The 16594-nt window shown below is 47.0% G+C and overlaps 1 protein-coding gene across 1 annotated transcript in view; it reads left to right on the top strand.

Annotated features, from left to right (window-relative positions):
• Positions 1-10902: 10902 nt before the first annotated feature.
• Positions 10903-16594, top strand: part of NPRL3 (NPR3 like, GATOR1 complex subunit) — a 32232-nt gene continuing 26540 nt past the window's right edge. Inside the window, exons 1-2 of the mRNA XM_043456742.1 lie at positions 10903-11361; positions 15265-15334. Of these exons, the coding sequence (XP_043312677.1) occupies positions 11244-11361; positions 15265-15334 (188 nt within the window). The 5' untranslated portion in view covers positions 10903-11243. The remainder of the gene's footprint in view (positions 11362-15264; positions 15335-16594) is intronic.

The raw sequence follows: 16594 nt of genomic DNA, 5'->3' as shown, positions 1-16594 counted from the left end.
TTATGTTTTACACTTAGGTCTGTGATCCATTTTGAGATCATTTTTGTTTGAGGTATGAGGCTTAGGTCCTGGGTTGTTTGTATTTTCTGTTTACCTATGAGTGTCTAATTTATCCAGTACTTTTAGTTGAAAACACTATACTTCCTCTCTTGAGCTGCCTTCTCTAACTTATTTGTAAATGATTAATTGCACATATTTCTGCACATCTATTTCTCTACTCTTTCTTTTATTCCACTGACCTATGTGTCTATCCTTCACCAATATCACACAGGCTTTATTACTATAGCTTTATGTCATGTCTTAAACTTAGATAGTGTCCCAAGAATGAGAGAAAACATTTGCAAATCATATATTGGATCAGGGACTGATCCAAAATATAAAAAAATCTTACAAGTCAAGAAGAGACAGCTAACTGAAAACTGGGCAAAGTACTTTAATAGACATTCCTCTAAAGAAATCATAAAATGTCCAATAAACATGTGAAAAGGTGCTCAGCATCATTACTCATTCAGTTCAGTTCAGTTCAGTCACTCAGTCGTGTCCGACTCTTTGCGACCCCATGAATCGTAGCACACCAGGCCTCCCTGTCCATCACAAACTCCCGGAGTTCACTCAAACTCATGTCCATCGAGTCGGTGATGCCATCCAGCCATCTCATCCTCTGTCGTCCTCTTCTCCTCCTGCCCCCAATCCCTCCCAGCATCAGGGTCTTTTCCAATGAGTCAACTCTTCGCATGAGGTGGCCAAAGTATTGGAGTTTCAGCTTTAGCATCAGTCCTTCCAATGAACACCCAGGACTGATCTCCTTTAGGATGGACTGGTTGGATCTCCTTGCAGTCCAAGGGACTCTCAAGAGTCTTCTGCAACACCCACAGTTCAAAAGCATCAATTCTTCTGCACTCAGCTTTCTTCACAGTCCAACTCTCACATCCATACATGACCACTGGAAAAACCATAGCCTTGACTAGACAGAACTTTGTTGGCAAAGTAATGTCTCTGCTTTTTAATATGCTATCTAGGTTGGTCATAACTTTCCTTCCAAGGAGTAAGCGTCTTTTATTTATTTTTTTATTTCTTTATTTTTTGCATCTTTTAATTTCATGGCTGCAATCACCATCTGCAGTGATTTTGGAGCCCAAAAATTAGGGAAATGCAAATCAAAACCAAAAAAGATAGCACATCATACTCACTAAGATGGCTGTAATCAAAAACCCCAGCCTGAGCCCTAATCCTAACCTTACCTACAACTTATAGAATGGCTCTATTTAAAAGACAAAATGACAAGTGTTGGTAAGGAGATGGAGTAATTAGAATCTTTAGACTGCTGATGGGAATGTAAAATGGTGCAGCTACTGTGGAAGACAGCCTGGCAGTTCCTCAAAAGGTTAAACAGAGTTCCCACATGACTCAGCAATTCCATTCCATAGTACACACCCAATAAAACACATCCATTTGAAAACTTGTACTGTGTTCATAGCACCAGTATTCATAACAGCCAAAAAGTGCAAACAACCCAAATGTCCTTCAAGTGATGAATGGGTGAATCAAATATGGCATATAATCTAGACAGTGGAGTAGTATCCAGTCATAAAAAGGAAGAAGGTACTGATAGTGAGTGAATCTTGAAAAAATTATATTGTATGATTCCGTTTACATAAATGTTGAGAACAGGCAAGTCCTTAGAGACAGAGAGTAGATTAGGGAACTTGCCTAAGTTGTTAACTTGTCCAGTGGTTAAGAATGCTCCTGCCAATGCAAGGGACATGGGTTCAATCCCTGGTCCGGGAAGATTCCACGTGCTGAAGGGCAACTAAGCCCGTGTACCACAGCTACTGAGCCTAACACTCTAGAGCCTGAGAGCTGCGACTCCTGAAACCCAGCTGCCTAGAGCCTGTGCTCCGCAGCGAGAAGCTCCCACACGAGAGACCCACGCACCATCCTAGAGGGCAGCCCCTGCTTGCTGCAGCTAGAGAAAGCCTGCGTGCAGCAGTGAAGACTCAGCGCAGCCGAAAATGAATTAATAAAATTTAAAAAAGATAAAAGTAGATTAGGTTGTCTGGGGCCAGGGTAGTTGGGGTCTGGGACTGTTAATGGGGCTGGGGGTTCTTTTGAGGTAATGAAAAGTTTCTAAAATTGTGGTGATGGTCACATAACTCTCTGAATATACAAAACCCCACTGAATTGGACACTTAATTTTTTTTTTCTTTTTTTTTTGGTCTGCGCAGCATGGCATTTGGGATCTTAGTTCCTCGATCAGGGATCACACTTGTGTCTGCTGCAGTGGAAGTGCACAGTCTTAACCACTGGACCACCAGGGAAGTCCCAAATTGCACACTTAAAATGGTGTGGTATGTGAATTTTATCTCAATTAAGGTGTTAAAAGATTGGGTGATGTCATTCCTTCATCATTATTCTTCTTTTCCAAAACGGTTTTGGCGACTCTGGTTCCTTTGCCTTTCCATGTGAATTTTTTCTGTTGTTCAGTTGCTCAGTCGTGTCTGACTCTTTGTGAACCCATGGACTGCAGCACACCAGCCTTCCATGTCCTTCATTATCTTCTGGAGCTTACTCAAACTCATGTCCATCGAGTTGGTGATGCCATCCAACCACCTCATCCTCTGTCGTCCCCTTCTCCTCCTGCCCTCAATCTTTCCCAGCATCAGGGTCTTTTCCAGTGAGTCAGCTGTTCACATCAAGTGGTGAAAGTATTGGAGTTTGTGCTTCAGCATCAGTCCTTCCAGTGAATATTCAGGGTTGATTTCCTTTAGGATTGACTGGTTTGATCTCCTTGCAGTCCAAGGAATTCTTAAGAGTCTTCTCCAGTGCCACAGTCGAAAGCATGAATCCTTCAGCATTGTCTTCTTTGCGGTCCAACTCTCACATCCATACATGACTACTGGAAAAACCATAGCTTTGACTATATGGACCTATGTTGGCTAAGTGATGTCTCTGCTTTTTGAATTTCAGAGTTAGTCAAAGAGTTACTTGCACAAAAGCCTAGGAGTTTTTCAGGATGGAGGTAAACGTTCCCTGAGTGGAGAGTTCTTATCACAGATATTTTGCTAAACTATTCTTAGAGAAAATTGTGAGGCTCAGACAAGCCCTCTGATAGGAAAACATGTGCACAAGAATAAGCAAGTGTTGAGCACCTTCTGTGCTTGGTGTGTTACTGTGCTATGCGGCTTGCTTCTCCTACGCCTGAGACGGGGCTGATGAGACTGTGGAGGTCTGCGGGCAGGTGCTGCCTACCGTGGTGCCTCCCCGCTGCTGAGCAGAGAGGACGGGGATCTCCCAGGGCTGTCAGTGCTTGTGTGTGGCCTGGAGGCCGAGTCTGCCTTCCTGGAAGCCCCTTCCAGGTCTCCCCTTATATTTTACATCTGTGCCCTCTTCTCATGTGACAGGGTCTCCCTCTCCCAGGGTGTGCCCACCCTCCACTGGCCTTGCGCTCGTGGTCACCTCTCCTGGCCATGCTCTGCCTCTGGGCTCAGGTGTTCGCAGGGTGTGACTTCACCTCTCTGGGCTCACCCCAGAGCTGATGAGCCCGGCCCTCCCTGCTCACCCCTGGTTTAGGAGACTCCAGGGCCACCGCCTGCATCTAGGCCTGCAGTCAGGGTATGTGAGTCTGATCCTGAGGCTTCAGCTCCCCAGAAAGAAGAGGAGGAAGGGAGACAGACAGGGACAGATGGACAGACTGGCAGAGAAAACAGATTGAGCCAGGGAGACAGAGGGGGCTGAGGAACACGTGGAAGTTCAGGCAGAAGGAGGGAGTCTGGAGGCCCAGGGTGAGGGTGGAGCTGACCTGCTGGACAAGGTAGGGGAGGCACAGCGGGGCCCCAGTGAGCGATGTGCCTTGGACAAGGCCCCCAGCTACAGCGTCTGAGGTCTTGGCCAGGAGTCAGTGTAGGGGGTGAGGAGTGTGGACTCCAGGCCTCCCACCGTGGGGCGGTCCTCACTCCCCTCCTGGCAGCACCTCCCCCATCCTTGGCTTTCACAGGACAGAGAGTCACAGGAAGCCACTTTGATTCTGAAACTTCCAAGGCCTGCAAAGCATTGGTGTGGGCAGGCGTCCTTTTCCTTTTACTTTTTTTCATTGTAAAATATAGCACAAGATTATGTCACAGCATAATGAAATATTATAAGGCACATATTGAGCATCCCAGTCCTCCCCAAAGATGACCCCAACCTACTTTCTTTCTTTACAGTAGCTTTTACTACACACTTATGTGTCCTTGGACTTCCCTGTGGCTCAGATGGTAAAGAATCTGCCTGCGACGCAGGAGACTTGGGTTCTATCCCTGTGTTGGGAAGATCCCCTGGAGAAGGAAATGGCTACCCACTCCAGTATTCTTTCTTGGAGAATCCCATGGACATAGGACCTTGGTGGGCTATGGAGTCCATGGAGTCGCAAAGAGTTGGACACGACTGAGCAACTCACACTACTACTACTGTGTGTCCTTAGGTGCTTTAGTTGGCGTTGCCTGCCTTTGGCTTTCAGGTCCCATGAAACAGTGCAGTGGGTCATCTCCTGTTACCCACATTTGTGACATGCCCGAGGTGCTGTGGGCATTGATTGTCGTCGCCGTGTTGTGTTTCCTGGTAGGGACATATCACAAGTTACCCAGGGCGACATGGATGGACATTTTGGCTGTTTAGTTCTTGGCTGTTGTGAGTAACGCTGCAGTGAACATTCTGTTGGGTATATCCCCAGGATGGAGGCTGCTGGGTCCAGGGCATGGAGTTCTCGGCTTCAGCAGTTAACGGCAGACGTTTTCTGGATCAGTTGTACTGCCTGGCACTCACCTAGTGATGTGTGAGTTCCTCTCGCTCCACACCCTTCTAAAAGTTTGTCATGGTCAGTCCCGGTTGGAGGCGGGGGTCTCACGGTTCAGCTTTTCTGCTGGGTGTATACTAGCTTCTCATGTGATCTTAATTTGCACTTTCCTGACACTGCTGAGCTAGGTCCCTGCTCACATAGTTGCTGTCCTTTGCATTGCATTTTCATTTCCTTTTTTTGTTGAAGTTTCCAAGTCATGGCCATTTTTCTACTGTGTTGCCAGTCTTACTGCTTTATAGGAAATTTAAAGAGATTCTAGGTAGGGACTTCCCTGGTGGTCCCATGGTTAGGAATTCACCTGCCAATGCAGGGGCTATGGTATGATCCCTCGTCTGGGATGATCCCACATGCCGAGGTGCAGCTGAACCTGACCCAGCACACTGCAACTACTGAGCCAGCACGCCTGGAGGCCACTGTGGTGAGAAGCCTTCATGTTGTAACTAGAGAGTAGCCCCCGCTTGCCACAAGTAGAGAAAGTCGGCGTGCAGCAACGGAGACCCAGTGTAACCATAAATAAATAATTTTTAAAACTACTAATGGACAGAGAGGCCTGGCATGTTGCGGTTCATGGGGTTGCAAAGAGTCAGACACAACTGAGCGACTGAACTGAACTGAAGGAATACTTACAAAAGTATTCAATTTCATATGTCAGTTTCATATGTCGTATCTCCCCCAGGGCTGTACTTTGCCTGCATGCTCTTACTGCTGTTTTTGGTCGGGCAGAAATTTATAATTTTAATGCAGTCAAATTAAGTGATTTTTTAAAGTTCAGTTTAAAAATGTACCATTCTATATGTAACAGCCAAAAGGTGGAAGCAACATAAATGTCCATGCATGGATGAATGGATCAACAAATGATGGTATTTCCATACAGTGAGATATTTACTAAACAAACATGAAAATGAAGCTGAGAAAGATTTAGGGCAGGAGAAAAGGACAATAGAAGATGAGATGATTGGATGGCATCACCGACTCAATGGACATGAGTTTGAGTGAACTCTGGGAGATGGTGAAGGACAGGAAAGCCTGGCATGCTGCAGTCTCTGGGGTCGCAAAGAGTCAGATGCAACTGAGTGACTGAAAACAACGTAAAAATGGAGCACTGACAGAACATGGATGAACCTTGAGAATGTTACACTAAGTGAAGGAGCTAGACATGAAAAGCCATATACTGTGCGACTCCCCTTATATGAAGTGTCCAGCACAGGCAAACCCAAAGAGACAGAAAGTGGATGAGTGTGTGCCAAGGGCTGGGGGCGGGGATGGGGAGGATGGGATGATGAAAATATTCTGTAACTAGTTAGTGATCTTGGTTGCACTCATTATGAATATATGAAATGCCACAGAATTAACTTCACTTTCAAATGGTTAATTTTGTGCTATGCAAATTTTCCCTTAAATTTTTAAGAAGTGGAATAAGCATTATGCTGAAGGCTGAGGTGAAGTGAACCTTCTACATTACTTTTCTAAGAACTGTACTGTTTGGTCCTTTGAGCTGGCCACAGTCCACCTTGGATTGCTTTTGTGTGGAGTGAGGTGAGGTCTGCGGACCAGCTGGGACTGGTGTGAACCGAGTGTTCTCTAAGTCCTGGCATGGTGTGGACTGGGCACTCTCAGGAGGGGTGTTTGCCCCTCACAGTTCTGTGAGAGAACTTTTATCTTTCAAGATGCTGTGTTTTAAGATAAGGAAACGCAGGCTCGGGAAGGTTACATGTTCACAGTTTCCATAGAGAAGGAGCAGCCCCAGTGGGTAGAGGAGACCAAGGTTTGTTGTGTGTGAGGCCTTCTGTCTCTGGGCCTTGCTCTCCCACCTGAAACAAGAGGGACTGGGCCTGTGCAGAGCCTCAGGGTGCTGAGACCTGCTGGCCTCTGGGCCGAATTCCAAGTGCCAGGCTTGTTCTGAGCTTGTGTACTGGGGCTGAGCTCAGAGGGGCTGTGGTCTCAGCAGAAGACTGAGACAGAGGTCTGCAAATGCTTCCTCCCCACCTCCTCCAACTGAGAGCAGCCCCTGGCTGACCCTGGGCAGGATGAGCTCCCTTGGGAGCCCTGGTTTCACTGTTTTAACCTCGAGCGGGTCCTCCACCTCACTCTTAGGACAGACAAGCTGCTGCTGCGTGACCTCGGCACCCAGCAATGTGAGTTCAAGATTATCGTTGTTCTTGTTGTAGGTGAATGATTTTCCTGGGCAGATACCCTGTGGTGGGGAGAGTGGAGACATCACGTTGGTCTGAGATAGGGTCCGTGAGCCCCGCCTGGCGCTCGACCGTCGATGGTGGCTCTATCGGGCCCAGACCGAGTGGCAGGACCGATAAGGCCTAGCCGTCCAAGGAGCCTCCTGGCCCTGCCCTGGGTTAGGATTCGGTGCTTTCACTGCTGTGGCTTAGGTTCAGTCCCTGGTCAGGAAGCTGAGATCCCACAAGCTACAAGGCATGGCTTCCCCTCAGAAAAGACAAAGAAAATGAGGACTGGGAGATGTGGGGCGCTGGCAGGGAAGTGTCTGAGGGCACACCCTGCAGTGAGCAGAGGCCGAGCCTGGGCACGATGCTGCCCGGGAGGCCATTAGTTCCCACTGCTTTTCCTGTTGGGGAACCAGAGCCCTCATTCCCTCTGCTGCTGGCAGCTGGCTGGACGGCCCAGGGAGTGACCACGAGCCCTGGTTTCCCTAACAGCCCAGGGAGGCAGACGGACATGGACACTGAGGAGCCACTGGGGAGGGTGCTGTGGAATTCAGACCCCCACTCCTGCCAGTCCAGTCTGAGACACCTGAGCCTCGGGAAGGGGTGTGTCCTGGTGAGCTCCCTTCACTATTCATGTGCTTGTCACAGTGCACATGTTAATGTGCACATTCCCGTGCTTGTTACAGTGAAAAGTCATGAGCCACACAGCCAGGAAATACACAATGAATGCTCTGGGGAAGGTTGCTAGCATGAAGTGGGCCCTGAGAGGGTAATATAGGAATGGTGGTTTCTCCACTTTTGGGTCTTCCCCCAGCCCAAGCACAGCCAGTTCTGGGGTCATAGGCCCATCCAGTGGGGCAACAGCATGTCCAGGGAAGTCAGAGGAAGGAGACCTGAGCCAGAGTCCTGGCTTTCACATCTGGGTGTCCACAGATTCCCAACGTCCGGCAGGGAGGCCCCATCCATACAGCTCTCCGAGCCTCACCTCCTGCTCCTGTGTCCTTATTTCCATTCCAAGGACATTCATGGGAACTGGGGGAGAACTCAGAAACCTTTTGATGATACATAAAATCAGTATATTCTAGGGACTTCTCTGGTGGCCCAGTGGTTAAGAATCTGCCTTGCAATGCGGGGTACATGGGCTTGATCCTGCTGTGGAGTAACTTAGCCTGTGTGCTGCACCTACAGAAGTCCAGGCACTGCAATGAAGATCCTGCATGCTGCGACTAAGACTGGACATAGTCAAACAAATAAATACAATATTTTAAAAAATCAATATATTCTAGACTGGAAAAAAGGGCTTGCAGAATCTGTAACAGAGGTGAGCTGTGGTGGTGGTGGTTTAGTCACTAAATCGTGTCTGACTCTTGCAACCCCATGGACTGTAGCCTGACAGGCTCCTCTGTTCATGGGATTCTCCAGGCAAGAATATTGAACTGGGTAGCCATTTCCTTCTCCAGAGGATCTTCCTGACCCAGGGATTGAACCTGGTTTCCTGCACTGCAGACAGATTATTTACCCACTGAGCTATGAGGGAAGCCCCATTTGTATTATTACCCTTATTTTACACAGAACATGAGGCCCTATATAAAAGAAATGTCTCTTTCCTTATCCATAATATCTATAGCATTTTTTAGGCCATGGATATAAAAATATTTCACCACAGAAAGATCCCATGGACAAAGGACAAACAGAGGCTTCCCTGGTGGCCCAGTGGTTAGTAATCCACCTTGCACGGAGGGGACACCGGTTTGGTCCCTGGTCCCAGATGATGCACAGCAGCTAAGCCTGTGTACTGCGCTGACTGCATCTGCATGCTAGTCCTTGAGCCACAACTCCTGAAGCCCATGTGTCCTAGAACTTGTGCTCCGCAACAAGAGAAGCCACTGCAATGAGAAGCCCACACACAACAATGAAGACCCAAATGCAGCCAAAAATATAAATAATTAAGAAAGGTTTCAGAAAGGACAAACAACACAAAAGGAAACATAAAGGCACTTCTTCAGTTCAGTCGCTCAGTCGTGTCCGACTCTTTGCGACCCCACGAATCGCAGCACGCCAGGCCTCCCTGTCCATCACAAACTCCCGGAGTTTACTCAAACTCATGCCCATCGAGTTGGTGATGCCATCCAGCCGTCTCATCCTCTGTCGTCCCCTTCTCCTCCTGCCCCCAATCCCTCCCAGCATCAGGGTCTTTTCCAATGAGTCAACTCTTCGCATGAGGTGGCCAAAGTATTAGAGTTTCAGCTTTAGCCTCAGTCCTTCCAATGAACACCCAAGACTGATCTCCTTTAGGATGGACTAGCTGGATCTCCTTGCAGTCCAAGGGACTCTCAAGAGTCCTCTCCAACACTACAGTTCAAAAACATAAATTCTTTGGCGCTCAGCCTTCTTCACAGTTCTAGGCTCCAGCAAATAAGCAATACAGTTAGTTCTGTTCCTCAGTAATACAAAAATGCAACATGAGACATTATTTTCCTTAAAAAAAATTTTTTTTTTGATAAAAAAGGTCAATGCTATGCAGTCCTGGGTAGGGCAATGTGTCTGTAGGGAGCATCTGAGACATTTCAGAGATATGTACCCATTACCCTGGGAGATTCAAGCCATGAATATGTTCTGCAAAATACACATTTGTGTTACCCTCAGTGAAAGAGGTTACTTTGGCAATGAAAATGCTCAGTTCTGGAACTTCCCTGGTAGTCCAGTGGTTAGGAATCTGCGGTGCAATGCAAGGCACTTGGGTTCAATTCCTGGTCAGGGAACTGAGATTCCACATGCCTTGGAGCAACAAAGCCTGCATGCAGCAACTGCTGAGCTCACCTGCCAGGATTGAAGAGAGTCTGTGCACCACAAGGGGAGATCTTGCCTAAAGCAGTGAAGGTTCTGCATGCAGCAACTAGGACCCAACACACACAACTAGATAAGTAAAAGAAAATGCTCCTTCTTTAGCCCATTGATTACTTTCCCATCCATCTGATGTGTTGAAAAGATTTGGAAACAGTCACAGTAGACTGTCCACCACAGTCTGGGTGGACCCTGGGACCACAGGGGTGGAGTGGGTGGAATGCTTTTTTTACTTTTTAAAAACAGCTGTTTTTGTGAGATAGAATTCACATATCATACATTCCACCCATTCAAAGTGTGCAGTTCAGTGGGTTTTAGTATGTTCAGAGAGTCATGCACCTACCACAGTTTTAGAACATTTTCATCACCCCAAAGGAACCCCCATCCCCTCAGCTCCCACCGGTGGTGTCTAAAGATTCCGATTTCACCATCTGCTCACTATTTTTTTTCAAGTATAGCCATCCTAGTTGGTGTGAGACGGCATCTCTTTTGATTTGTTGCTGTTGTTCAGTCGCCCAGTTGTGTCGGATTCTCTGGGACCCCACGAACTGCAGCATAGCAGGCTTCCCTGTCCCTCACCAGTTTTAATTTGCATTTCTCTAACTAGAGATGTTTGAGCATCTTTTCACGTGTTTCCAGGTTCCTTGTCTATATTCTTCAGAGAACTATCTATTCATGTCTTTTGCCCACTTTTTAGTGGGTCACTTGTATTTTTCCTGTTGAGTTTGTGTTTTTAAAAAATATATTCTGGATACAATTCCCTCATCAAATATATGACTTGCAAACATTTTCCCCCACTCCGTGGGTACTTTTAATAATTTTTATAACAAAGAAAGGCACATTTCCAGACAGCCCTCGAGCCAAAAGGCTAAGCCTGGCAGCTTCCTATTTGCATTCTCGCCGGCTCCCCTAGTCAGAAGCGGGCCGCCGCAGGAATGCGCGTACGCCCAGTGCCGGCGTCGCGCCTGCGCACACGGCAGCTTGCGCCTGCGCAGACGTCGCCGGTCTGCGTACACGGTGCTTCCGCAAGTTTGCCTCATACTGTCGCGAAGTCTCGCGAGCCTCTCGGGCCGCGATAGGTGCAGTGTTGGGTGCTGGACCGGCCCGGGGCTCCGTGGGTCTGGCTCCGCTCGGCCCCCGCCTCCCGCCGGTCCTCCTCAGGGCGCTGGGTCCCGGGTCCTCAGCTCCCCCCCGGGCCGCTCCTCCTCAGAGCCCCACCCGCCCCTCGCCCCTCGCCCCCGACCCGTCAGCCTCAGAGCTGCCTCAGCCCCGTCCACGGCGAGTCCTCCTCAGGGCGCTGGGTCCCGGGTCCCGGCCCCTCCCCCACCCGACGTCCTCGGGGGTTCCCACCAGGCCCCTGGCCGACCCCTCCCCGGGCCCCCGGCAGGATGGGGGACAACACCAGCCCCATCAGCGTGATTCTGGTGAGCTCGGGGAGCCGGGGCAATAAGCTGCTGTTCAGGTACCCTTTCCAGAGGAGCCAGGAGCACCCGGCGTCCCAGACGAGTAAGTGGGCGCCGGGCGCCGCCTCCCTCGCTGTGAGCGGTGAAGCCGGTTACCGTGTTGTGTCCGTACTGGCGGTGCCTTCTCATCACAGAGTGCTGGGGAAGTGTAGAAAAGTAAAAAGGAGCAGGAAAAGAATCACTCATAGTTTCAACATGTCAAATCACTGTTGCTAACGTTTCATCGGTTTCTCTAGCCTTTTACCTAAAGGCACAATGTGAATGTATTCAGCTAGGATGAAGTTACGAAATGCAGGGACATCGGAGTTTTCTTTGGCCACTTCCCCTCACTTCTGCTGCTCCTCCCCCGTTAACCACTTACCATTTTGAAAAGCGTTCCTCTTGAACATAGACACCAAATATATAGCCACAGAAAAATAGTTTATTACTTTGGATTTCTTCCCCCTTCCACACACAGGATGTTCTCAGTCGCTGTTTTTTCCCGTTGAACCGTCTGTCTTGAAGCCTTTTCCTGCCTAGCAGACAGATCGCCTCCCTCTTGGTGTAGCGCATAGCTGCCTGGTAGGGACATACTTTTTCCCTGCGGATGGACATTTAGGTTACTTGCGGTTTTTCACTATTGTGGATGTTCAATTTATAATTAATCTAATTTAAAAAATTATTTTTAAATTTGTTAACATGGAAAAAGTTTTCAAGGCCGAGAGGGGTTTAAATTATGAAAAGATGGTTCTTTCCTCTCATTGACCCCCAGTCACCCACATCCCTTGTAGGGTCAGATGCTGTTACCATTTTCCTGTGCATCTTTCTAGAATCTTACATGTAAATGCAAGCATATACGTACATTATTTTCTAAGCACAAGTGAACATACTGTTCACACTCTTCTGCCCTGTTTTCATTTTCACTTTACATCTTGGATATAGATTCAAAACTATGGTCAGAATCATAGGAAGAACTTAATATGGTTTATTCATCCAATCCTCTGTTGGTGGACATTTAAGTTGTTTCCAGTCTTTTGCTAGCAGTGTGAATGTCTTTTATGTATGTTTTTTTATTCCGCAGAATATATGATCAGTTCCCAGAAATGAAATGTTTGGATCCAGGGGTTAATAGTCATGTATTTTAAAAAATTTATTTATTTGGAGGAAAATTGCTTTACATTGTTGTGTTGAGCCATGTATTTTTAATAGATCAGATTTTTCTATGTTTGTTCATGAGATAGGAGAAAACTTTTATGCGATAGTTTTTTTTTTTTTTTTTTTGCAATAGTTTTAATGGGCTTTTGCCTTCTGACTGAGAGTGAGCATGTTTTCCTGTTTTTATAGTCATTTGGATTTCCTTTTTACTTAAGAACCTACTCATAACATTTGCTTAATTTCCTCTTGGATTGCTTAATTTTTTTTCTTTGTTGGTTTGAAGAAGCTTTTAATATATTTAGGGAAAAATAGTCCTTTGTGACAAAGCTGTACATACTTAGCCAGTTTGCCTTTTGAGTGTTGATTTTTATAGAGTCAAGTGTTCAGTCTCTTGTGGTTTCTGAGTTTTGTTCTACATAGAAAGGCCTTCTGCTCTCCAAGATTATTAACAAAAGGAGTGTCTGTGTTTTCCTGTGGAACATTTTTTGTCTTTTTAAAAGATATTCTGTATAATTGCTTTATAATGTTGTGTTAGTTTCTTCAGTACAACAAAGTGGATCAGCTTTATGTGTACATAACATCCCCTCCTTCTTGTACCCCCCGCCCATCTAGGTCATCACAGAGCATGAGCTGAGCTCCTTGTGCTGTGCAGCAGCTTCCCACTAGCTAGCTACCAGTCAGTTTGTCAATCCTACGCTCCCAATTTGTCTCACCCTCCCGTTTCTCCTCTGTGACCACATGTTTGTTCTCTACGTCTATGTCTCTATTCCTGCCCTGCAAATAGGTTGATCTGTACCATTTTTCTTGATTCCACATATGTGTTAATATATGATATTTGTTTTTGTTTTTTGGGCTTTTGTTTTAATATATGATATTTGTTTTCTGTGTCTGTGAATCTGTTTCTGTTTTGTCAATAAATTTATTTGTATTATTTCTTAGATTCTACATATAAGTGATAATCATATAATATTTTTCTTTCTCTGACTGACTTTGCTTAATGTGATAATCTCTAGGTCCACTCATGTTGCTGCAAAATGGCATTCCGTTGTAGGACTTCCTGGTGGCTCAGTGGTAAAGAATCTTCCTGCCAATGCAGGAGACGTGGGTTTGATCCCTGGTCCAGGAAGATCCCCTGGAAAAGAAAATGGCAACTCACTCCAATATTCTTGCCTGGAGAACCCCATGGATCTTGGTATGCTATAGTCCATGGGGTCACAAAGAGTCAGACATGACTTAGTGACTGAACAACAACAACAAAATTCCATTGTATATGTGTACCATATCCTCTTGATCCATTCATTGGTTGATGGGCACTTAGGTTGCTTCCATTTCCTGGCTATTGTAAATAATGCTGCTATGAACACTGCAGTACATCTGTCTTTTTGAATTAGAGTTTTTGTCTTTTCTGGGTATATGCCCAGGAGTGGGATTGCTGAATCAAATGGTAACTCTGTTTTTAACTTTTTAAGGAGCCTCCATGCTGTTCTTCATAGTGACTGCACCAGTTTACATTCTTACCAACAATGTAGGAAGATTCTCTTTTCTCTACAGCCTCTATTCTTTGTAGACTTTTGGATGATGGCCATTCTGACTAGTGTAGTTGTAGTTCTGATTTGGATTTCTCTAATAATTAGAGAAATGGGCTTCCCTGATGGCTCAGTTGATAAAGAATCCGCCTGCACTGTAGGAAACCCGGGTTCGATCCCTGGGTTGGGAAGATCCCCTGGAGAAGGAAATGGCAACCCACTCCAGTAATCTTGCCTGGGAAATCCCATGCACAGAGGAGCCTGGCGGGCTACCATCCATGGGTTTGCAAGAGTCGGACACAACTTAGTGACTAAACCACCAATCTAATAATTAGAAATGTTGAACATCTTTTCATGTGGCTGTTGGTCATCTGTATGTCTTCTTTGGAGAAATGTCTGTTTAGGTCTTCTGCCCATTTTTGATTGTGTTACTGTTTTTTTTTGATATTGAGTTGTATGAGCTGTTCGTAAACTTCAGAAACAAAGCCTTGTTGGTCACATCATTTGTATCACTAAATATTTTCTCCCAGTCTGTAGGTTGTCTTTTCATTTTGTTTGTGGTTTCCTTTGCTATGCGAAAGCTTAAGGTTCTGTTTATTTTTACTTTTTTTCCTTTGGGAGCCTGACCTAAGGAAATATTGCCACAATTTGTGTCAGAAGGCTTTCCCTATCTTCTCTTCTGGGAGTTTTATGGTGTCATGTCTTATATTTAATTCCTTAAGCCATTCTGAGTTTACTTTCATGTATAGTGTGAGGAAGTGTTCTAATTTCATTCATTTGCATGTGGCTGTCCAGCTTTCCCAAGGTCACTGGCTGAGGAGACTGTCTCCATTGTATATTCTTGCCTTCTTTGTTGAACATTAATTGACCATAGGTGTGTGAGTTTATTTCTGGGTGCTCTGTTCTGTTCCAGTGATCCATGTGGCAGTTTTTGTGCCAGTACCACACTGTTTTGATTATTGTAGCTTTGTAGTGCTGTCTGAAGTCTGGGAGGATTATTCTTCCAGCTCTGTTCTTTCTCCTCAGGATTGGTTGGCAACTCTGAGTCTCTTGTGATTCCATGTAAATTTTAGGATTGTTTGTTCTAGTTCTGTGAAAAATGTCATGGGTAATTTGATAGAGACTGCATTAATCTGTGTAGATTGCTTTGGGTAGTATGGCCATTTTAACAGTATTAATTCTCCTAATCCTAGAGCAGAAACCATCACTTTTAATGGTTTCACAACTTTCCCATATGTGGATGGGTCCTGTTTTCTTAGCTTTTCTCCCCTTTTGCCTTCACTCAGGTAAGCCTCGTAGCAGATACGCTGTCAACAGCACCGGAGAGCATGCCGAAGACCAGGATGGGGACCCCAGGTACGGGCTCTGCAGCCGCTCCATGGGCACCGGCCCCGTGTCGACCCAGACATTTCCCCCCCTCAGGAGCCCCGTTCCTCTTCTCCACTTGGTGGGTGTTTCAGGCAGACTGACATGGGATTGTGGCACCCATCTCTGGCTTTCTTTGTGATTCGGTTCCGTGATCCTGCTGTGGGCTGTGTGGTTGGTGGGATAGGCTGGAGACTAGATGGGGCCATGTCCCTTCAGGATGTTTATCTCCCATGAGAGGAGCACGGAGGAGGGCACCCTGGTGCTGTCCTTGGACCCTTGTCCTCAAGCTCGTGTCCAGAGGTCGAATGTGGGTGCTTGGGTGCAGCACAGCGTGTGTGGGTGGTACAGCGGGCTGAGAGCCCAGAGGAAAGCAGGTCCCTTTCCTTCCTGGTGTGCTCCCCCCATCTCTCTGGGAAGTGCTCTCAGGGTGGCAGCCTTGAGAAGTGGCCCCTTCTGCCTTCTTACATTCATTTTAAAGCTTAAGAAATGGTGGTATAGTCCCAGATGAAGAAGAACAGATTGTGACCTGCCAGTCCTGAGTGAGATCATGTCCGTGGGAAGGCACCTGTGGGTCCCACCCTGCGCCCTGGCCATGTGAGGCGTTAGTGCCGTCTCCCTCAGTTCTCTGACGTGGCGCCTGCCGTCGCCTGTGTGCTTTCTCTTCTTTTCTGTGAGGGTGTCAGGGCCTCTGGCATGACCGCTGACTGGCTCTGAAGGGGGTGAGTTTTGGAAGCAGCAGGAAGAGGCAGGGATGTGGGGGCTGCTGGGCATCCCGTGGGTCATTCTGCTTGACATCGAGGCCTGTGGGTGTCTTGTCCTTTAAAGTGACGCTTGGGAACACCTCTTGTCTGTGAGGTGCGTAGTAAGGCATATTGCACTGCACACCCACTTAGTGCGTTTTGTCCCCCTCCTGTGTCACAGGTGGTCCAGGGCAGGGCTGGCCACCTGCCTGCCTTCCTCCAAGCTTCACGGATGTGCGGCTCAGCCCACTGAAGACTCAGAAAGAGCTCTTGGAACAGTCTGAGAGAAGGGCCGGAGAGACCTATTTGCTGCCGTGACTTTTCAGAGGCTTACAGTAAAATGACTGTGAGGATATTTTCTGGGGAATTCATTCTGCATTTAGCGTAATGAAGACAGGAAACCAGGGGACAGGAGTAAGTCACTGTGGGTCAGTCAGGATCCCAGACAGACTTGCTCCTTAGGGAGAGCTGGTCTCTGCAGATGCTCATTGAACGTAAGAATGCCTTT

Source organism: Cervus canadensis, chromosome 32 (genome assembly GCF_019320065.1).
Source record: "Cervus canadensis isolate Bull #8, Minnesota chromosome 32, ASM1932006v1, whole genome shotgun sequence".
Classification (NCBI taxonomy): Eukaryota; Metazoa; Chordata; class Mammalia; order Artiodactyla; family Cervidae; genus Cervus; species Cervus canadensis.
This window is presented reverse-complemented; position numbering and strand designations above follow the sequence as displayed.